This window comes from Haliotis rubra, unplaced genomic scaffold (assembly GCF_003918875.1).
Source record: "Haliotis rubra isolate DU_JTF1 unplaced genomic scaffold, ASM391887v1 Scf309, whole genome shotgun sequence".
Lineage (NCBI taxonomy): Eukaryota > Metazoa > Mollusca > Gastropoda > Lepetellida > Haliotidae > Haliotis > Haliotis rubra.
The window spans coordinates 396,320-421,288 of NW_025766979.1; the positions used below are offsets into that span (position 1 = coordinate 396,320).

At 38.0% G+C, this 24,969-nt stretch overlaps 1 protein-coding gene across 3 annotated transcripts; it reads right to left on the reverse strand.

The window, feature by feature from the left end:
- Positions 1-2,943: 2,943 nt before the first annotated feature.
- Positions 2,944-24,531, reverse strand: LOC124283042 (serine/threonine-protein phosphatase 4 catalytic subunit). 3 transcript variants are annotated; one of them, XM_046719055.1, is made up of 9 exons: positions 24,431-24,531; positions 9,542-9,573; positions 8,894-9,017; positions 7,463-7,615; positions 6,667-6,840; positions 5,705-5,831; positions 5,001-5,190; positions 4,054-4,132; positions 2,944-3,520 (listed from the first exon to the last, which is right to left on the reverse strand). In XM_046719055.1, the coding sequence occupies exons 2-9, from the start codon at positions 9,565-9,567 to the stop codon at positions 3,470-3,472; spliced, it is 924 nt and encodes a 307-aa protein (XP_046575011.1). In that variant the 5' UTR covers positions 9,568-9,573; positions 24,431-24,531; the 3' UTR covers positions 2,944-3,469. The 3 variants fall into 3 exon arrangements, with proteins under 3 accessions (XP_046575011.1, XP_046575014.1, XP_046575013.1); XM_046719058.1 differs by lacking the exon at positions 24,431-24,531 and adding an exon at positions 16,209-16,257; XM_046719057.1 differs by lacking the exon at positions 24,431-24,531 and adding an exon at positions 12,943-13,093.
- Between the last annotated feature and the right edge of the window lie 438 nt (positions 24,532-24,969).

The following is a 24,969-nucleotide window of genomic DNA, read 5'->3' on the forward strand; positions in this document are numbered from 1 at the left end:
AAGCCTTCAGCAATCAAATGGTGAAATGCATGATCATTACATACATCTTTCAACCTATGGCTGGCCCCAACAATAGTAGGTGCTATATTGGTGGTTCTGACCTGTGCTTTTATAACAACTGGTCTTAATTTCGTCATCTCGTATTTGTTGAAGTTCATTTTGTATTCCACACACATGGGACTTTCATGCTTAAAATATGGGACGTGATACACCATATTCTGAAAATATGAGATTGGCATATGCCATATCCTGTATATAACTGTGGGGCATGATATAGCACATCCTGTAACTAGGGGACCTGACATACATGTACCATATCCAATAACCATGGAACGTGATATAGCACATACTGTAACTAGGGGACCTGACATACATGTACCATATCCTATAACCATGGAACGTGATATACCATATTCTGTAACAATGGGACCTGATATACCATGTCCTGTAACAATGGGACCTGATATACCATATCCTGTATCCATGGAACCTGATATACCATGTCCTGTATCCATGGAACCTGATATACCATGTCCTGTATCCATGGAACCTGATATACCATGTCCTGTATCCATGGAACCTGATATACCATATCCTGTAACTATAGGACCTGATATATCACATCCTGTAACTAAGGGACCTGATATACCATGTCCTGTAACTATGGGACCTGATATATGATATATCTGTACTGTAACTATGGGACCTGATACATCCCATAATGCTGGGAGATGCAAGTGAGGGGAACTGAGCTCCTTACTATATCTCCCTCAACAGTGGTAATGCTGACTGTAAAACTAGCTGTTTATCAATGGAGGAACTGTTATACATAGGCTCCAATGATTGTCCTGTGTGTATCATTATATCGACAGCAAGGGCAGATCACTCTAATCAACTAACCTGTTGAGCTGAGGCATAATAAAAGATTAACTATCGCCCCTTTGCTGCAGGCACTGACAGCCATCACAGGCTGTTTGGTCCAAGTAGGGATTCCACATTACATCGTCCATACAGAAGACGCACAAGGGAGATAACTGTAAATCTGGCTTGATTGCACTCAGATTTACTCACAGAGGCAAGGACAGAATGGTCCTATAAGATTATTACATACTGACGACTTTGTCATATAAAAATATACACCTCTCATTAATGATGCAGAGTTCAAATGTACATGGATGCTAAAGTCTACACTGACAGGAACACGGAGCTGAAGTAACAATGACAAACAATGAGTGTCCACTATCATTACAATGAGTGATATGCTGTTGGTATATTACAAGGTGAAGTGACTCGAGCGCGAACTACTGCTGTTTTGACTACACTCACACTATCCTCGACCACCCAGGACAGATCTCTTCAAAAGGATACACATCAAGGATTCACTTTTCGCCCTCGCTTCAAAATGGTCTGTTCAAAATATACCACTAAAAAGAAATTGAAAAAAGTTTCTTCATACTTAATTAGTTAATCTGTCATATCATGAAAGTATGAAAGTAACAAGTGTACTGTAACTTCTTTCGAGCTATAAATAATACACTGGATTGGTGAGGTTGTACAAAACACACAGGGTAATGTTGGTACAGGGATGTATCTTCAACACAAGCACAGGCAAATAAGGGAGGTAACTGAGTTTGGTTTTAACCTTGAACAGTATTTCATCAGTTTCAGTGACACCACTACCTGTCAGCATGATGTGGGAGTAATGCAGATCTGGCCCCATTCATCAAAGGAATCTTAGTGCCATGACCATCATAAGTCTATGTTAAAGTATAGGAGTTACGACCACCTTAGCTCCAAGATCGCAAGGAACAGGCAATTGGACATTTACGGCTTTGAAGACTGACTGACTGAGTATGGTTTTATGCCGTTTTTAGCAATATTCCAGCAATATCATGGCGGGGGACACCAGAAATGGGCTTCACAAATTGTACCCATGTGGGAAATCGAACCCGTGCCTTCGGCGTGACGAGCGAACGCTTTAACCACTAGGCTACCCCACCGCCCCACTGCTTTGAAGAAACCCACATGCATGGAAATGGTGTTGACAAACATAGAAACATAATCAGGTCAAAGGTTGCATGTGAACTCATAATTAGATCTCAGGTATGTCCAAGGGCTTCAACACAGTCAATTGTGGAGCCTAACTTGATTTGCCCCGCCCCATCAAATTGAACTGATTCAGGGAGATATAAGGGATATAGGGCATAGGATATATATCGGACGGTTCTATAAATGGATGTTATCTAAGCTAATAACGCTGTGTGAAATGCCAAGATTCCATCCCTGGATTCGTCACAGGGTAAGTAAACATATACAGAGACCCTATCTCAGACAAGGAGTTTGCCATACATCAGAAATGAAATTATAGTTGTTTGAACCCTGGGATATAAAGGTAAACTCCAATGAAAACATGATGATATTATTCTGTGTAAGAACAGTTCAACAAATCCTCATCCTAATCACACAAAACATTAGCAGACAGAATACATGTAATCTCAAATATCAGGATACATATTCTTCTCCATCTTCCCACAGTTCAGTCATGCTTCAGATTGTCCTGAGGCCCAGGATGATACCTTAAAAAACCTTGGCTATCTACTTCTGAACAATAATGGCCAGGCCCATCAATTATCCAGGTAAACAATCAACCTGAATCCCCGTTAAGTGCCATATACCTGTGATCTGAAGATTCAACCCCAGCCCTACTATGACAAATGACACAGATCGTCACAAAGTTGACACACACAGTTGATCTCACACAAATTGTCAGTTCCACACATAGCTCCAAGGTCAGTGAATCTGTGTCGACGACCAAACCAGTTTGACACAGTCACTTCCACAAGCTTGTTAAAGTTAGTACCTATGTTTCCATTCCAATGTGGAATGACATCAAACATACACTAATTCATCATGACCATTTCGTACATCTAAAATGTAAACATGAATTGTTCAAATTCTTTATTGTACATGAATATCCACAATTTAGGGGAAAAAATAAAATACATGTATGGGTAAAATGACAGGTTGCTAGATTCAGTGTTCCTCCACAGAGGCCATAAATCAATCGCACAACTTCTTCACTTTTTCTACAGACAGCGGCCTGTACAAGGTGTCAGTGATGCTGTCATGAATCCAGAGGTCCAAAACACGCAGCACTTGACCTGACCTCGGTTTGAGAGGTTATGACATTGAGTGGGTGAGCAGTTTTACACCGCCTTTAGCAATATCCAAGCAATATCACGACAGGGGACACCAGAAACAGGCTTCACACAATGTACCCATGTGGGGAATCGAACCAGGTCTTTGGTGTGACGATTGAACACTTTAACCACTAGGCTACCTCATGACACTGAGACGGGTGAGACTTCCAGTTGGGCTGCTGTCGCTGTCTCGTGTCCTCTGTGTTGATGAGATGACGGTGAAATGAGTATCTTACAATGGGATGTACATGAACTACAGATGGTGCTGGTTAAAGGAAGTAGTCGGGCTGTGGTTTCTTCGATGGTATACCTCGTGATTCCTGGAAGAGGTGGTAAAAGTCAGTGAGATACTTGTGTATATTCAATGGTAAGATTTAATCCAATCTCCTAATACATGTCAAGAGAGAGGATTTTGTTGAATCATTTACTATCATGATTCATATGATGGCTTAAGTCAATAAAATTTCTTGACACAAGCTTGGTTTGTTTAAGTGGGTGAGTGAGTATGGTTTTAAGCCGCTTTTAGCAATAATCTAGCAATATCACAGCGTAGGACACCAAAAATGGGCTTCACATGTGGGGACTCAAACCCGAGGCTTCGGTGTGATGAGACAATGCTTTAACCACTAGGCTACCCCCATCGCACCAGGTTTGTTTATCGTTCAAGGATACACCTAAATTGTAAACAGTTAATGTAAAACATGCACAAACCTATACAAAATAGAAAGATAAATATTTTTTATATATTCTTACGACAAATGAAATGTTTGTTTGAAACAGACTGATACTATGCATAAAGTACGGGGTCTTCCATAAGAGTATCCTAATATTGAGTTAGGTTACTGTGACCTACCTGTGGTGCTGCCTCAAAGATTGTGAAGTCTCTCTGCAAGTGTTCGTCTAACTCCAGAATAGCAGCCACGTTTCCACATCTAATAAAACACAACAATCAGTCAACAGTGGTCCAAAAACATTTCACAGTACAAAATATATGGGAAAGAAACAGAATGCCATGCTTCAAACAAAACACATTTGTGATGAGTTTGCCTCTAAACACTGGGCTAGTCCGCAGTGTTTGAAATTAAGGGGATTCGTGAAGTCCTGAAGGTTTGTTCTGAAGAATAATAAGACCCCTAAATTCTCTAACTTTTAACATTACATTTCTATATACCCCAAGGAAACACCATTGGTCATGTGTAAGGAGTAATTTCAGAATAGTAGCTAATGAAACACACAGTAAACCATGGTTGTAATGAACACAAAGGGACCATTATTTTAGTTTGTTACAACCATAGTTCCATAGAGTGCATCTCTACAATATACAGCAAGTGACTGAATGACTAATGAGTTTGTTGTAATATACAAAAATATTTAATACAAAAATTTGTATACAGCCCTATATCATTTAGGAACTAAGGCACTCTAAGGGCTTTCACAGAAAGAGTCACAAATGCTACTGAATGTAGGCTGATTTGAAGAGATGGGTTTTTACGCCATTCTTAAAAATGTCATGAGGTGTTGAGTTGCTCAGGGTAGACGGTAGATGGTTCCAGTGTTGCTGCAATCTTGTTGAAGAATTTGTCACTATATATTACAGTTTGTGTTCTGGGCACAGTGATCACAGATCCACATTGCGATCGAAGAGATCACGCTGGCTCATATATCAGTCATTCGGTATAAGTATGTTCATTATAAACATAGTTCACTGTACTAGATTTATGCAGGTAGCCACTAGCCCCTGTAAATCATCACTAGACCCAGATTAACGTCAAGATACACAGTGAAGTATTGTAGATGTACCTGTAGCAGTAGTTGGGGGCAGACCACACTGTTAATACTGTTTCATTGAAGTGCCACTTGTATCCCTCCATCACCAGCTGATGTGCTCGGCAGATCAAGTCGATGTCGTTAGCAGCGTTAAACTGTGCCACCACATCACTGCCAAACAGGTACCCTGCTCCTCGTGGACTCACCCCCCAGCCCTGCATGTCTGGAGAGAGAAACATTCAAAACATTAATAAATACTCAAGTTACACATCAGTACCAAATACACAGTAAGGTCACAACTTGTTTTAATCAGTATTTCTTAAAATCAAAGGAAAATACTGGTTTGCATAACTATCTTAGAGAACTATACAACAACAACAAAAATTCAGTCTAAACATAAGTCTAGGAGTAAAAAAAGAATGAGCTGATTAACGTCACTGGGCCAAAACCCCAAAGCTTTCACAGCACTTAGCAGCCTGTGAAATGCTTCAATAAACTGTACAGTAGCAATGGAATGGTGTAACTGCTATGTGGATTGGGACCCAGATCCTCAACCACTTAATCCCAAGAACCGACTATCTGGGTTATCTATCTTATCAATGGTTCAACCGGTATTTTAAAATATTTCTTGCTACTTTAAATTTGATCTTTAATAAATCAGGAAACTGAATGTTTTGGTCAAAATCACACATATATTCCTATTCTGTGATCTTGTCTGCAATACATCTGTGACCTACCTTCAGGATCTGACCACAACAGATCACACATAGGTCCGTCGTGTGGCACTTCCTGTTTACGATCAATAGCTCGGATTTGATCCAGTGTTTGAATAGAAGGTGAGAGACCACCATGGACGCAGAATATCTGAAACAGGAAACATGACTGTGAACACTGAAGGACAATACAGGACAATACAACAACAACACAACCTCACATTCACAAATTACTACAATGTGAGTGAAAGACAGAGGTAATGTTGAGTCAGCAATTTTATCAATACAGCCTCAAAAGAATGATGAGATCTGGCCTGCATACTGGCTACCGTATATCTTATCAGAAAGCCATGTTGTCTTTTGAGCACTATGTGAGGAGGGGAATGTTGTTGTATCATGCACGCAGGTACATATTCAAATCTCAGCCAGGAAGAAGACTTTATGCTGCTGTCATCAAACTTCACAAGAAGATGTGTTAGTTTTGTAAGAGCACTACCACCAAATTCAGTTGAAGCCTAACTAGTTGCCATGGAAATGCAACAAGATGACATCCTCATAGTCATAGCCTAAGTCACATTCCACAGAAACCACAAAAAATAACATTCGTATCTGGGTCTAACCATGAAATGGCACATCTATGGATCATGCTTGATATGTGTACCAAGTTTGATGAAGCTAGCATGTATAGTTTGGGAGATCTGCTCCGGACAACATGACATCCTCATAGTCACAGCCCAAGTCATGTTTCCATGGAAACAGTAAAAAATAAAATCCATATCTGGGTCTAACCCCAAAAGGCACATCTAGGGATCATGGTTGACATGTGTACCAAGTTTGGTTAAGCTATCACGAATAGTTTAGGAGATATGCTTCGGACAAAGTGTGAGGGACGCACGGACGGACTGAACTTGTTTCTATATCCCCTGCAACTTCGTTGATGAGTAGGGTAATAAAGAACTAACAATACACAGGCTGTAGACACCTACCTTCCCATCGATAATTGCTGATAAGCTGAGATAGTCAAAGATCTCTGTGCAGTATCTCCAGACAGTGATGGAGCCATACTTGCGGAGACACTCGTCGTAGAATCCGTACACCTGCGTGATCTGCCGACTCTCATGATTTCCTCGGATCAAGGTTATCCTGTCTGGATATCGGACCTGACAACAATACACACAATGTGAGACCAGAAGCAATATTTAACTTAATCGTACCAGTGTTTTTGTTATGACGTAGAATACAAGTCAACCAGGAATTCCAGACATTGATCACTGCTGGGATGGCATAAATATCTTCAATACTCTTTTCTCTCTTTGTTGCAAAATCAAAGAAAACCCTAGTGACATTGCAATAAGGTTTAATATTGGTGCCAACACTGTTCTGTATTTTGGAATAAATAATTTGACCTAAGGATTGTTGAAATACTGCCAAGACGATTAGATTTAACAATCTGATTGGCAGTTACTAGTCTGTCTACACCCTGATAGACAGGCTGATTACACAACATAGTTGTATTAAAGTAGGGCTACTTAATTACATGAAGCTTGTAGAGACGATTCGGAAAACTGAAACTTCAAGCTGTGTTTGCTGGTTTGAACGAAAAAAAGAGATTGGTACATGACCTGGGTTTTTTTTTATTGGCTTGCTTCAAAATAGCTTGTCATAATATGGAAAGAAACTTTATATAATAAGAATATAATTAAACCACAAAACCTACACTTCCAACTCTTCATAAAGACATCTAATAACAGTGTCGACATGATCTGGCCCACTGTTACATACCTTAAGAGCTAGTAGTAGTAAGAATGTCTCCACGCTGTAAAACCCACGGTCTACGAAGTCCCCCATGAACAGGTAGTTTGTGTCGGGAACATCCCCTCCAACTTTGAACAGTTCCTTGAGGTCATAGAACTGACCGTGAATGTCTCCACATACCTGAAATGGAAAGTACACGGATGTTCACACCAATGAATCAAGCAAGTTCATGGTTATAATAGCTCCAGATAGATACCTTGGGCCCTGTTATAAATAGCTGTCTTAGTGTTAAGGTGATTGTAAATCCTATACTATAACATAATTTTACAATAGTGGTGATTGTAAATCCTATACTATAACATTATCTTACAATCGTGGTGATTGTAAATCCTATACTATAACATAATCTTACAATAGTGGTGATTGTAAATCCTATACTATAACATAATCTTACAATAGTGGTGATTGTAAATCCTATACTATAACATTATCTTACAATCGTGGCAACATAATCTTACAATAGTGGTGATTGTAAATCCTATACTATAACATAATCTTACAATAGTGGTGATTGTTAATCCTATACTATAACATAATCTTACAATCGTGGTAACATAATCTTACAATAGTGGTGATTGTAAATCCTATACTATAACATAATCTTACAATAGTGGTGATTGTGAAACCTATACTATAACATAATCTTACAATCGTGGTAACATAATCTTACAATAGTGGTGATTGTAAATCCTATACTATAACATAATCTTACAATAGTGGTGATTGTTAATCCTATACTATAACATAATCTTACAATAGTGGTAGCTCTAAGGAAACTTCGGGCGGTGGGGTAGACCACTGGTTAAAGTGTTCACTCGTCATGCCGAAGACCCGGGTTCAATTCTCCACATGGGTACAATATGTGAAGTCCATTTCTGGTGTCCTCACTATGATATTGCTGGAATATTGCTAAAGCAGCTTAAACTAAACTCACTCACTCACTCACTCACTATAGTAATATTGGGTTAGTAAAGAAATTGACCTTCACAAGGGTTATACATCACTCATATTTTTCACCAAATAACACTACAGAAGATGACAGCACACTCCGCAATGTTCCAACAATATGACAGCAGTCTGTAGATATTCAAATTAAGACCAGATAATCTAGAGATTAACATCATCAGCATCGACCTTCACAACCGGAATGTGATGACATGTCAACCAAGTCAGCGAGCCTGACCACCCAACCCTGTTAGCCGCCTCTTACGACAAACAGAAGATCAATTCTTACCGATCGTCACGGGTGACAGCATTTATGGTCTTCTATTCATGATATTGACAAGTACAGCGACAATGAAAACCAACTGACCAGCTACAAGTGACAATACTTCTGTCAGACGTGTGAAACACATTCCCACTCCCTCACACCAGACAAAGACACCTGACAGCCCTTACCGTGACGGGGGAGTCCACTCGCTGGACGTTACTCTCTTCTACCAGGATTTCCCTGGCCTTGGCACACAGAGCCTTCACCTCACTCTCCTTAATCACCTCACAGCGACGCAGCTGTTCAATTTGTCTGTAACAGAAAGACAACATTACTACCTATCATTCTACACCAACCACACAGTTTGTCGTGACAGAAATATTTGTTTGCCAAGGCCTTTAACATGTTGAACATAGATGACAAAAGTATTCTGACAAGCATCAAAGATCTGATATTCATAATACATTCCAATATCATTTTTCGAGACATCAGACAAATTTGAAAAATGTTAATTTGTTTAAAATAGGTGTTTTATTAAAAATTATTTTAACTTCAATGTATTTTTTAATACTGTATTCAAAGTAACAACGTAAAACTGTGTATTAAATATGTTAAAGTCTTTCCCTCGTTACTGGTCCTGTTTCCAGTAGAACAAGTCACTTCCAGAACATCATAACAGATAATGTTATCATATGAACATGTATATAAGAAAACTTGGTCCAAACTTGGGTCCAATTATTGGCCAGAACAAGTTCAGAAAAATTAATTTTTATTGAATAACTTTGAAGGTAAAAAAGGTCCCTGATGGTAGATCTCTACACCTGATTAACACTCACCTGTCAAGGTCACTCATGTCACTCATCTTGACCTGGAACATAAAACACACAATTATAGATACCTGATCAACATAATTAATATTTCATGCTTTGTTGTTTCAGACATTCAGTTCTATCATCAGTGTTTCCGTTCTCCGGTATATACCTAAAAAATAGCCGGTAAATTTCGTTGGGGACCGGTAAATTGAAACCCAGCAGGACATTGTGTCCGGTAAATAATCATGTATTAAAATAAAAAAATCATGGGTAAGCCAAATCACAGTCTTGGCTGTGCTTTCATGGTTGCAAAAAGTGTTATGTTTCGGAAATACCCAGGCTAAAAATAACTTTAAAATGAGTATTTATAGTATAGTAATCGGATATGACCGGCAAATTTCATTCATGACTGGTAAAATATTAGGTTGCCAGACACAGTGTCCGATAAATAATTTAGTTAGCGGAAACACTGATCATGTCAGTCTGTAAGTATTGAACAATGGGCTGGGAAAACTAGCGAGTGACAGAATCTACAACGTACCAGCTTCTGTTGTTGAGGTTGGTTGGTTGTTTAACGCTGCTGCACTCAGCAATATTCCAGCTATATGGCGGCGGTCACTAAATAATCAAGTCTGGACCAGAAAATCCAGTGATCAACAGCATGAGCATCGATCTACCCAATTGGGATACGATGACATGTGCCAACCAAGTCAGTGAGTCTGACCACATGATTCTGTTAGTCGCCTAATACAAGAAGAATGGTTACTGAACACCAATTCTAACCTGGACCTTCACAGGTCTTGTGTTGTTGAGGTACGACACATGTGATCATAAAGCCACCCAGTCTGACCACATGATTTAACCAGTAGCCTGTAATAACAGGTAGGGCTGTTACGATTCACTCGCGTATTCTGTGAATTGAGCTGCATCCCTTCATGAATTCAATTTGTTATCACTAAAATGTAATACATATGAATGTGGGTGCTATTTTTCAAATGGAGATATACAAAATTGGAATATATATAAGCCAGGCAGGATAACAACCAGGGCCTAGATTTTCGAAGCTCTCTTAGCGCTAAGATAGTCGTAAGTGCCATTCATTAACATTAACTTACGACTATCTTAGCGCTAAGAGAGCTTCGAAAATCTAGGCCCAGCACTCTTAGATCATGTATAATATATATATTGAATTTGACAGTAATGTGGTCAGCTGCCGTGAAAAATCAACAATGTCAACAGTGTAAAAACATGTCAAACAATCATTTTGTTATTGATTCACTGGACACATTAAATAATACACCAGCTACTGACTTGTATTCATTACTCAATATTTGTGACATGTATCACGATTCACATAGTGGTTTTGTTTCCATTTTAACATTGGCAAATATTCACTGGGGACTCCTTCTGTCCTTATCCCACAGTCTGATACATAATAACACCATGCACAGACATACATGGATTTGATCATCTTAGTCGAGAAGCCCCTGCCATGGTCTGTGTGTCTTTCACATAGTCTCATACACTACAACATGTACAATCTACATAAGGCCAAAAAAAAAAATAAATGTTGAGGTTCCGATTTCCTACATTTCAGAACTAGGGTAGGTAGGTAGGTTTTTTGCAAAATATTTTTACATTACTCATGTGGCAGAAAATAAATTTAATTATTATGGTGAGTAAAATTGTTAGGCTCGGCGGGAATATTTAGGGTCGGTCGGGAAATCGGAACCACAAGCTTTTTTTTTTTAGGCCTAACCAAGAAATGAATGATTGGTAAACAAGTGAATAAAGGCATAAAGGTACCAATATCTTAACGTAACACTACTACAGTAGCATTTCTAATGAAATTCCATACCAAATACCAATAAATCACAGTATGAAACTTGACCCTAATTACACGTGGAGTCAGCCCACTCTAGTTTGCTACCTTGGTAATGCAATACACACAAGCGATATGAGAGATTACAGCCTACTGTTGGCCACAGCTAAGCAGGGTTGTAAACTGAAGTACATTGTGCCTGGGAATATCGGTATTCCATAAACAGCTGGTGGTGGCGGTGCAGTATGCAGACATGATACTATATGACCATCATCATGCATAAATATATAATCATATCCGACGCTGGTTTTCCACCCACCATGCCACAGCTGGTAGTGGAAGTCAAGCTGACAGCTTGTATACTGCCTCCATACTCTCTAATGCAAATCTAATGATGCTATCTGGTCCCATGATGTAAACATGTACCACTCATTTGACCTACTGACCGATTTGTAGCTGTCAATCATCAGGATTTCACGTCACTGGCACAAACAGGAGGCAAGGGCACTTTGAGACGTGACAATGACATGGGGTCGAATTGGTCAAGGTAGTGGCCAGAGAGTCGTGTTATTACAACAGGGATCACTAAGTACTTTGTGTGCTGTGCCTCAGTCAAGGCAGTGGTCAGAAAGACAGTGTTACTGCAGTGTCAATCACTGTGTACTCAATGTGTACTCTATCAGGACAGTGGCCTTGCCAAGTGTCACAGTGTAACATGTAGGCCTGGCTAAGAAATCGACAATCAAAAATACTGTTGATAGGAAAAAATATTAATGATCATCGATATGAAAACAGTGTCATCGATAATATCGTACAAAGACTTTTGTGATAGAATACAGTTTTAATTTACTCACACAATACACAAGTTAGGTCTATATTCATGGGATGCTTCTACATTATGTTCAAAACGCTCTTTTGTTATTAACAAATGTATAAACATGTCACCTCTCACCAGTGGTGGGAAATATATTCATTTCTTTCAGACTTTTTTTTCAGACATTTTGTTCTTCTCCAATATTTATCAATATTTAGTTAACAATTATCGATCTGTGATCTTTATCGATAGCCAACCCTAATAATATGTATACTGACTCCGACCAAACCTGTCTTGTGTTATGAGTTAGATTCTGACCTCCAGGCAGGAAAACAAGAACTATATTTTACTGTCATTTAGGGACAAGATCAGAGAGTCAGTAAAAACTGACTATATGCCATATCCATGAGGGAGACAAGCCAAATCAAACTTGCCCTATTCAGAATAAGCAAACACCAAACCCTCTAGGTTCCCCCACTGCCCCTGATTTAGAGAAGTCACCAGTGTCATGACTATCAACACGGTCACATCGTGATGATTTACTGCTATTCAGGATACAACATGTTCAGTCAATGAATTGTAGCTAGATTAAATGCCATTAACACATCTTCAGAAATAACTTCACTAACATTTCAAACGCTTAAAATCTCCTTGTGAAAGACACACAACATGTCTTCTCCCCACTGATACCACCTCTTGAACTGTTCTCAAAATAAAAAATAAACAATGAAAATACACCAGCCCCAAAGTTCAACTTGATTATCTCAGAAAAATATCACAAATACTTACTTCGTGACTTGTCAGTTATCCAACTAAGTTAATGAGTATCCAAATGGAGATCGCTGGGTATTATCGGACAAGGTATGTAACTCCTGATATCCCTGCTGCAACAACAGATACAGCACGCAAGACGACGCACAAAGACAATTCCAGCAGTAAGATCCAAGCAGCACCAAGACGTCCCACTCTGTATATGCTCTGTAAATATTGGCTAATTTGATAATATGTGAAAGCGGCAGCCTCCTGCGATGTGTTCGTACCCAGACTGTCAACAGACAACTGCTGGCCACATGGCTGTGTGTGTATTTATACCTGACCACGGGGAGCGACACCTGTAATCATCGCTGAGTAACACCTGGGATAGGCACACTGAACCAGTGACCCCTCTATGCTGACCCCATCACAGACACTCATAGTACTGATAACTGACACCACAAAGTCGCAATTCACTCTCTGCAAATAGCAATATTTACTAGTTTTGAATCACGTTTGACCTATATTCCACAGTGACGTGATTTACATGTATAAAACTGGACCGATGCAGGCTACAACATGCAGATAACCTACACAGGCCTGATAACACATTGATAACTTGACCAGATTACATCAAGCTAGCACAGTTAAATATGACTCATATGATGATTATATATCACTGACTCACGGAGTCATGATATTGTAGGCCATAGTTTAAATTAGCACATTTCAGACTTTAACAATGGTGTACTTAAGGAAGAGAGTTTTATGGATGTCAACTTCTTTATAATGAGGAACACAATATTCTGGAGTACCGGGCATACACTTACTTCTTTATCAGGTGAAAGTGCATCACTTCTAAATGCCATTCAAAGACCTGAATGGCGTACTTGATGTTAAGGTATAGTTTTGATATATTACCCCAACATCTCAGAAGTATCATGGTGAGGTGAAATTGGGTTTAATGTTGTGCTTGAGAATATTTCGCTCATATGACGATGTGCATGCGTGTGAATATGTGCGGCTGCTTGTGCTAGCCCAGACTGAAGCTGGTTTTATAGTGCTAGCACACTGAGATACCATGCCGCAGTGAAGCATGAATACCCCACTCTGACACATTATACTGACTCCGAGCCGACCAGTCCTTGTTGTACCCATTAATGCCGAGCGCCAGACAGGGACCAACAAGTACCATATTTTAACATCTTTTGGTATGACGCGGTTGGGGATCGAACCCGCCACCTTCCGCTCTCCCGGGCGGACGCTCTAACCACTACACCACGGAGGCGGTCTCAGAAGTATCATGATAAACTGGATATAACAAAATTATTTCATTACAAAACATACAGAGAAATGTAATCTTTGAATGTAATAGTAAATGAAAAAAGGACGTATCAATTAAATGTTTAAAAATTGAATGTCCTACCTTCTCATTGGTCATCTTAACCATTGCTATTTTGATAAATGTAAACATTTCTGTGGCAGTGAACTATTAATTGCACTAGAAATGACTTACATTAATATTTTGATAAATGTAAACATTTTTGTGACAGTAAACTATTAATTGCACTAGAAATGACTTACATCAATATTTTGATAAATGTAAACATTTTTGTGGCAGTAAACTATTAATTGCACTAGAAATGACTTACATCAATATTTTGATAAATGTAAACTATTTTGTGGCAGTGAGCTATTAATTGCACTAGAATGACTTACATCAATATTTTGATAAATGTAAACTATTTTGTGGCAGTGAGCTATTAACTGCACTAGAAATGACTTACATCAATATCACACTCTACAATGACTTCCTTATACTTCAGCAAGTTCGGTCCAAGGTCAGAGTCCAGTATGGCTTCTACTGGATTCACTTGTGTATTCGGTGAATCGAATAGTATACCTTTATGAATTTAATTCATTATACATGGTCACTAGAGTCAAATATTCATGCATTTTTTAAAGGAATGTTTTTACTTAATTTGGTGTCATCCATAATTTGCAAAATGGAACATATCCCAAACCGGATAGAAGTCCGCACCCATGCATATTTAATTTGACAGTGAGTGAGTTTAGTTTTACATCGATATTTAGCAATATTCCAGCAATATCACGGCAGGGGACACCAGAAATGGGTTTCACATGTTGTACCCATGTGGGGAATCAAACCCAGGTCTTCAGTGTGACAAGCTAACACTTTAACCACAAGGCTACCCCACCACCATAATTTGACAGTAATGTGGACACTGGTCATTGTGGTGATAAATCAACAGTCAACATGGTCAAAACATGCCAAATAATCTATTTTGTTATGGTTTCATTGAAAAAATGAACAACCCATCTTCTGCTGTTTTGTTATTATATTCTTGGCCCAATATCTGATATACGTGTACAAATAATAGCAATAATACTATAATAACTCCACATATTACTTGTAAACATGCCAAAATCTACACAAAAGAATACCCAACATGAGGCAAATAAACATACAATTGCCTATAACAGATCTGAATCATTTAAGACGAGTAATCTTAAACATGCAAACTAACTTCCTGCCTGAACGTATAACCATTCACCATGTAAGTAATCTTGCTTTACCTGAGCTAATAACTAATTACATGATTTCGAGTCGAGATTGGCTGTGGTTGCCAGACTGCCTTGGGCTGTGTAATCCACACTCCAAAAGCCGGACATATCTCCTGCCAACATGTACATGACGTAAGGAGCTCGCTTCCCTCAATGAACATGATGAAACGGTGTAAAGATGTTTTCACATCAAAAATGAATATAAGAGAAATTTAAGGCTGAAAAAGGATAATTTTGATTTCTTCTGTTTCCAGTTCTAACATGAACTAAGTCAAAATAACATGTCTTTTGTTTGTGTTTACGTCAACAATTACAAAATGCCACTATAACCATATTAATTCATGACATTTCATGCATGTAGTTGTTGATGCTATAAATCAATACAAAGGAATTATTCTACTACTACTACTACTATTACTTCCACCACTTTACAAGTGTAGTAGTGGTAGTAGTAGTAGTAGTAGTAGTGAGTGAGTGAGTATGGTTTTACGCCAGCAATATCATTGTGGGGGACACCAGAAATGGGCTTCACACATTGTACACATGTGGGGAATCGAACCGGGCCTTCGGCTTGATGAGCAAACGCTTTAACCTCTAGGCTACCCCACTGCCCCCAGTAGTAGTAGTAGTAGTAGTAGTAGTAGTAGTAGTAGTAGTAGTAAGGTAGTAGTAGTAGTAATTTGTAATTTGTAGTGACAGCAGTAGTAGTAACAGACCTTTTGTAAACTGCGTAATTCCAATGTACAGATGAAGTGCTGCTCCACTATCAACCTGTTTAATGGTTCCAAAGGTCAACAGTCACATTCCATCTGATCATGCAGGGTAACTATTTCCCTGCTGGCTGAAGTAAACTATTGTATTCCTACCATGCTTCTAAAGGTACTTCTGTGAATTAACATATATCTCCGATTGTTGTAAGAATAATATTTTGCAATACAGGGGTTGTAATTATATGTTATTTTTCATCAGTCTGCCAATGCAATCAGTTACAGATCTGCCATCTACCTGATGGTAAAATTGGTAGTCTACAAGGAAACATCACTAGTCCTTCCTCGAACTGGCATATTTATAACTTCAAACGCTGAATAAAGAGAATGTCCTTTCATTTTCTTATTGTCATTGATCACAAAAAATATGTACATTTTTCACAGGCATGCATACCCCTCTTTTCATTCCTATATATTCCATTCATATATACATACAATAACAAAAACCCACCTGGCTAATAATTACAATATACCTTACAAATCAACTAGGTCAGTGAGCATGGCCTCAATACATGTTAATGTTATGTGAAACACTCAGCCATGAAATTGAGTGTATGTCCCACATGTTCATACAACCTTACATAAAGATAGGGTTCACGCTGTAATCATAAGTTAACATACCAGAGCTTCATTATTACAATATCTACGTAGTAATTTGTGTCTCATAGACATGTTATGTCTATTGTTATGGTGGTGTAATGTGATAACTTTGATGTTATTCACCAACGAAAAACGTCTTTCTAACTTGATAAATGCTGCACTGGGTACTATTTCAGCTATAGGACATTGGTCAGTAAATTAGACTAGACAATCCAGTGATCGACAACATGAGCATCAGTTTATGGAGTTGAACCAAGTCAGCAAGCCTTCACACCCAATACCCTTGGAAGCCTCCTACAAGGATTGGTTGCGAAGACCAGTTCTAACATGGATTCTTTCCAGAGCTCGGAACTTGTATAAATGTAAAATGTAACAAATGCTTCAAGACGGAGATGGATCCATAACCCAGCATACTCTACTGTATCCACACAAGACCAATCTCATGTTATGTGGAGGCATCACTGATCGATAAGTAGGTTATTCATAGGGCTGCTACAAATCCAATATGAGGCAAATATGATACAAATCATGAATATTAGGTAACAAATACAATAACAACTCAGCTCTTGATGCATCATTCATTATATTTCATGAAACTATAAGAAATACATTCTTTGACATATTTTGACCATGCTGACAATGCCAACTTATCACGTCAATGGCTGGTGACCAAGGTACCAGCAAATCAAATATTTAGCTATGTTGACTATTAGGCACCCTTGGTTGGATATATTCCATTATGGCATGCAAAAGTAACACCCAAATTCAAGCAATATTACTCCAATTAAAAAAAATCATGAATATTTTATTCTAATGATCGCGAATAATAAATTGAATTGATAAAAAGGATACAGTTTGATTCACTGAACTTCTGAATGGATTGTAACAACCCTAGTTTTAATGTTATTCAAGTCCAACAACAGCATTCAACTTACAAGTCACAAGGCTGCCTGTCAGCGTTCCATTCCACACGATATTAGTTCCTACATACTTTTAACATTGGTCGCGTACAATGGTCGGAAAACTAACATCACCATTGAAATTGATTGACCAATAAACATGCCTCATATGCTCTTGGCTACATCCCTTAATCCTACGTCAGCAGGGAGATACAAACTTTTAGCCTTGTCCTAACACTTTCTAGCCTGTTGAGAAAGATACCTGGTACATAAATGGAAATTCACACAAATTATTCAAAACACAAACAACTTCAATATTAACAAAATATTTGCATTATCACCAAAGCATCAAAACAAAATTTTGCATTTCCCCCAGAGAAACGCCCCAACATTGTGTCAATGGTAAATGTCTGCTGTCTACTGTGTACCAAAATACAGCTGAAGCTCCATACTGCTAGTCTCCCCCAACACTTCAGACACAGGGAACAGTCTTGACATGCTCAAGTGGGCAGTCTGTACCACTGCCAGGAACTGATCATATATCATAACTTCTTGTAAATGTTGCAGACTTAGTAGAACAGCTCTCATATTTTGCTCATAACATGCATTAAAATCAAACATGTAAATTGATCACTGAATATCATCAGATTTGACAACTTTGTTTTTTGTTTGTTTGTTTCGTGTACAATGTTGCACTCAGCAATATTCCAGCTATATGACATTGGTCTGTAAATAATCAAGTCCAGACCAAACAATTCAGTGGTCAACATCATGAGCATTGACATACGGAATTGGAGTACAATGACATGTGTCAACCATGTCAGCGAGCCTAACCACTCAATCTCATAAGTCACCTCTTACAACAAGCATGCGCTACTAAAATAAAATATACACGGATCTTTATGGGGAAAATTTGGCAACTAACCAAGCCAAAACTTCGATTTCTTTCCTGACATAGCGTGTCAATGTTCCCAAATTATAAATATACTACAACTGTTAAATAACATTCTAATGTCACTGCTGTCTTATTGTGAACGGTAAACCCACTGGTGAACTCCAGCTGATCAGCTGCTCGGTGACTGCAGACTTGCAGTTCATATAAAAGATTGATTTTAAGAGAATTCAATACATCTCTGAATATTTTCACTAAACTTCATATATACATCAGACATACTTCAGACATGTCTATCCCTGATGTGAGCTGAAAGTTAGCAGTGGTTACAGATCAGTGTTGATCATTTCATGTGTAAGACGGGTATAAAATTAAAGATGAAAATTGAGGGATTCAGTGTCACTGCAATAATCATAAAGTAAAACAGACATATTCAAATACTACAGGATGTAGAATCTAATTGTAATCTGGGTTAAATGATTACTCATTGCATCTAACCTTGAACATAATGCTGAAGTGTTTTCATGTATTATGTATGCAACAGGCATCTAGCAATAATATCAGGTACAATTGAATAAAATTCACAAGGTTTCTTCAGTGGTAATAAATAAATAAATACCTCCCAATCAATATCTAACACTACATTCTGTTTCCAATGACAACGAACATCATGACGTGATCCTGGGTTACAGACAGATCTGTGATAAACATAAAGGAATGATTCACCTTCCTCTCAAAGACCTATTTCCATATTAACTCAGAATGTTGAGAAAGACATAAAGATCACACAATGCATGCAACTTTCCTGATCAACACATTTATGTTTGGTAGTTAATGCATTGCTGTACAGGGGTTTTACCCATTTCCATGGTGTTTTTCTGTCAGGCAACAAATTTTATATCACACTTGTCCAGTTGTCCAATATTAATTATGTTCTTTATTTTGCTGTAGTGGAAAAATGCCACCTCCTGATTTTTTAAGCTAGATTTAACATGTATAAAGCCACCTCCTCTAAAGATTAACATCTAGTCTCTAAAATGAACATATTTCACAGAAAAAAAGTTCCTAAAATAAATCATAAAATATAATAAAAAGGAGCTAAGAGAGATTCTTCATGTTCCTAGACTTGCATGGGCTCTCGTGGATTTATTCGTTCAGGGTCTGTATGATAGACTACATTTAAGCATACCCAACCAACATCTGGACCAATCTGTACACAAATGTTTATACAAGCATCATACAAAGACTAACACTTTACATGGCAGCGGGTAAAGACATGACCACTAGTCCACGACTAGAGATAAATCTAGAGTGACCTGTTCTTTAAACCTGACCTACATACTCTACACAACTTACTATGAGCAATGAACTGGCTTGAAATGATCAATGGTCATTGGTGCCGATCCATGGACAGTCCATATTTTCCTGTGTAAAACTTTGTCGTTGACAACAAATCCTCTTACCAATATCACTGCATATCATAAGCTCCAAATGAGCTGCATATTTCCACAATTACTCGGTTAAGTCTGAATTTTTGTATAATACGTATGTAAACAGAGACGCCAACCCTGAATCTAAGGAAAAAGGAGTCATGACTGGCTGAAAGCCAGGCCTGAGCACCAAAGGTGCGAGTTGGGCGTGAGCGCTTGGTCGACTCTGCCATTTTGCTTCACTTTGACATGCATTTCGAAAAAAATTGTGAATCTTCATCGTCAATAACACGGAATATACACAATCGACACCCAAAGGATCAAACGCTAAGCTTCTGAATGCTTTTACCAGCATTCACTCAAATAAATCACCGGCGACTTATGAATTTGTATACCGCAAAAATAAATTCAGAATTTCTTCTCAAAAATCGAAGTTTTTTAAAGAGAAATTGGAGAGCAGATTTTGTATTTGAAAATCAGAGTAACTCCTCCAAAATCAGAGTGGTTGGCATCTCTGTGTAAAATGCATAAACAAAATTGCATAACAGACTTGAATAACTACCAAAGCTTTCAACCTGTACACCTATATATCTTTACAGAATCTGTACTTACTGACCCAATGTAAGCATTAGATAAACATGAACTCCAGCCAGTGCTGTAAATAATTAATAATCAAGACACTATGTCTCGTGTTATGTTAGTCTTTCATACCAGAAGACAAATATCAATACATGACGTGAACAGTAACTTCTGAGCATGGCTGTCACACACTTAATTGTTCAGACAGTCATGTGAAACCCTGATATAGCATGGAATGTTGCTGTAATACCTAAATCTGGCTTGTCTCACCAAGCCTCAATATTTACAGGCGGCTGTGGTGTAGCTGGATTATGGCTGATAGTGGCACAGAATAAACTAACAAATCCTAACAGACCTCTGCAACCCAGCCAGTGAGGCTTTTACACTGAATATAGGAAAGCTGTCTGCACTGTAGGGCAGTTAAACTTAAAGAACTTGAGAGAAAACTACTAGCATTTACATGTACAATCTTTAGTTTTAGATAAGGTGTAGCAGTAGTAACCATGACATTAACTAGTTAGCACTCTGCATGACTCAACAGTAGGGCTGTAACGAATACACTATGTTGCTAATATGATAATATTGAGAAAATAACTGAATAATTATTCATGAATACAATATTGAAGTTAAGGATTAATGCACAATATTGAAGCCCATGTTGACAGTGTTAATTTGTCACAGCAATAACCAGTGATCTCATGACACTCAAATTTGGTATCTAATAGTTATAGCTGACAGTAACATGTGCAGCCTTGGAAAATAACATGACTTGCAGTACTACAAGATACATATTTCATTCTTGCATATCTCATTTTGAAAAAGGACATAAGGGTTCAAGTAAAACGGACACCTTTAAACGGTTTGTAAATATTCATGAATATTCGGTTCTGGTGGCCACATAATAGCTAATTGAATTCATGAAGGTCTACGGAATCGATTCACTGAATATTTATCTGAATCGTTTTGTTTCAACAGCATCCCTATTTACATCAGCTATGAAACACCTGAAAATACTGACACAAGGCTCTGAAGCTCACTGATTTTTTCTGGATACTCCATTAAATTCCATTCAACATCTAAATGTATAGGGGATTTGGTAAAACTCCTATATTAAAGCTATATTCCACATTTCTGCACTTATCTGATGTTGAAAAATTATCTGGATCTGGTCATTCTTGAACTAATGTGGAGTAATATAAAAGTATTAATAGTGTGGGTTTATAGTATTACTGTTAGTCCACTGAATTACCATGTTCCATTAAATGCCAAACACACTACAGTGTAACAATTTGTATTAGTTTCCTAGAAAATCATAACTTGACAAGGGCCTTTTCATGGCAAATCACTGGCAATTAGGGCCTCTTCAAGGCTAAAACAAATTTAGGATCTTTTTAGGGTAAAAGTCTAAATATCAAGCACATGTGAATCATGTACCCATGAGAGAATATTACATATATAGTCTGACCAAACGTTTATGAATCAAAACAATTAACATCATTAACAGCTAATGTACACAGATGTCAAGTCAAATTTTAGAACAAAATGAAAATAAATATGTTCTACCAGTTCTAGTAAATCTTGAACACATAATAAACAAGATGAATACACAAACCATACAAAGCCAAGTTATACTTGGGATTACACTTACTTTACTGAGAAAGTGTCATCCCAAATATGACTTGTGTTACATAAACATGATTATCACTGACTTGTAACTCTCAATAATTCTCAAACATCAAAATATCTTCAGAAAACCTGATTTTACCAGTAACCCTGGCAACAGTAAGATTTCAACAAGGCTAGTTCCACCGTATGAATAGGAGTACATTATCCTGCATAACAATGTCAAGGTCATATACTGTCTCAGCATGCTAAATATGATATGCTAATATCATCATGACTTGAAATATTTTATATGTCTCCTGCCAAGATGCAAACATGATTTGCATCTTGGTAGGATAGAGTAAAAATATTATTTTATACTTATCCTGACTCTTACTTATTGCTTCTCTTTACTTTTCTGAGATATAGAGGAAACAAAGACTTTGGATTTTTTAAAATAATTTTGACAGGATGAGTTATATAAAAACACTGAAAGTTCTCACCCAATCAGTATTGTTCTTGGGGAACAAAACACAGAATGTTTCTATTGGATCGCAGGTTTAGGGAGAGAGAAGCATATAGTATTAGTGTGAGTCAGAGAAAGGAAAACTCTACAATACATATCATCTCAGAAACACAACTGAGAAAAGCACAGGATGTGTGTGTATGTGTGGCTTCTTGTACTAACCCAGTAAGCTGGTCTTATAGTGCTAGTCCACTGAGATAATACGCCGCAGTAAAGCATGAATACCCCACACAGTCTGACAGACACATTATACTCTGAGCTGACCAGTCCTTGTACCCATTAATGTCAAGCGCCAGGCCGGGACCAAAAAGTACCATATTTTAAGGTCTTTTGGTATGACGTGGCTGGGGATCAAACCAGCAACCTTCTGCTCTCCGTACCATGTTCTAACCACTACACCACAGAGGCAGTCTAACACAATGTCAGTTGTGAAGCGCTGAATGTAATGCATATGCTTCCTATGACGTCTGTAATTTTACAAATATTCTCTATTTGTTATAAAAATGAATGATGTACAGGATCTAAATTAGCACAATGACCCCTGATAGGTAACTTTTCTCAACTTATACAGCAAAACCATTTCAGAAAATTTCAAAACATGAGATGTTCATGATGTTGTAGCATAATAAAAGTTGTAAGGAACAATCTTTCAATAGTACATTGTGTAGTCTACATTGATTTAATTTGTTGTTGTTAATGCACACGTCATTTCAGTAAACTATGCTTATGCTCTTGAGTGGTGACTGACATATCATTACAACGATTATGGGCAATGTTCCACAACACCTAGTGCAATAAATTTATTATTATTATAGGATATTTATATAATAATAATAATAAAATCTGACCTAGTCCATTTGACCAACTCTTGTAAGCATGGACAATTATTGGACTACCACTGACCAATTCTATCATGACCGTCCACTTATGGTGGACACCATACACATCTACTGAAAAGGGTCTGTGTTATAACAACCCGTGAAGATTAGGTTAGAATTGGTCTTCTGCAATGCTTCTTGTAAGAGGCGACTATCAGAATTGTGTTGTCAGCCTCGCTGACTTGGTTGACACATTTTCACATTGCGGTTTAGGCTATGTAAGATAACTATATTCTGAGACAAATCCCAACTAGTCCCGAAAAGATTGGGATTAACAGGCTTGGATTAACAAAGCTATACTTTATCGACTTCCAAGGTAACAACTGTACCACGTGTGCCTCTGTGTGTTTGTGGGGCGGTTGGGCCAACTTATAATGTTGGCAGCAAACTTTGTTGTGATATGAACTGACGTCCCTTTCACCCAAATCAAGTGCAAGGCATAACTCGTTCTTTCACCGATCTTCAGAGCGATCGTTCAAGTAACACCCACGACTTTCCAACAACAAAATATACAAATACGTCAACTATAACCTATTTAATTAACAGATAAAAGCAGAGACGAAACCTATGCCTTCCTGAAACACTGAACATGACATAACACTTGAAAAGTCAAACGGTGACAAAGTGTCTGCGCTCCTGTCGATGATATCGCCAATGTTCACAGGGACAATTCCCTGTTCCATATTTTCAACAGGTGGTGAGATTTTACAAAATAACAATCAAATGTTTACAATTATCTACTATATCACCAAAGGAAACACTTACAGATAAATATGATATCCCGATCGTAAGAATCACCGACTTTTCCCCTCCGGTTACTGTCGAAACAAGTCCTGAATGGACGACTAACCCCGTTCTTGGCAGTCGCGTGCTTTGTCCATATATTCCTAACAACTACTAACGTTCGTAGTGCACGGGCGTCAGTTGTTTGAGACGTACTTGACACATATTTTGAGCTTGCCATCGTCAGTGAGTTTTGAGGTTTAACCTTACTGTAAATATTATTCTCTATCACTGAGGATTGTAAATAGAACTAGAACATTTCGTTTTTCCGTTCTAACATGCACTGTCCTTCAAACTTTTGTTAATTCATGTTGGATACCATTTGAATAATCAAATTATGACTATCACATGGTTTTCATTTTCATGGTTGTCAGGTAAGAGCCACATATTGTATATGTAAAAGTTACATGGATGTCTCCCCGGGTCTGGAAGACTAATGTATAAAGATAAACCTTTTATATTACGAAGGCGTACCCCGGCAAGGGTAAAATGCTAAACCCTATTCATTTTAGATGTGTGTG

Bases quoted from the DNA above. Each gene is read 5' to 3' on its own strand.
- LOC124283042 (XM_046719055.1), bottom strand. From the start codon at position 9,567: ATGAGTGACATGAGTGACCTTGACAG. The intron at 7,616-8,893 runs GTAAGGGCTGTC...TTTCCATTTCAG, and splicing joins GAGTGGACTCCCCCGTCACG to GTATGTGGAGACATTCACGG. The intron at 5,191-5,704 runs GTAGGTCACAGA...TTCTCTCTCCAG, and splicing joins GTTGTGGTCAGATCCTGAAG to ACATGCAGGGCTGGGGGGTG.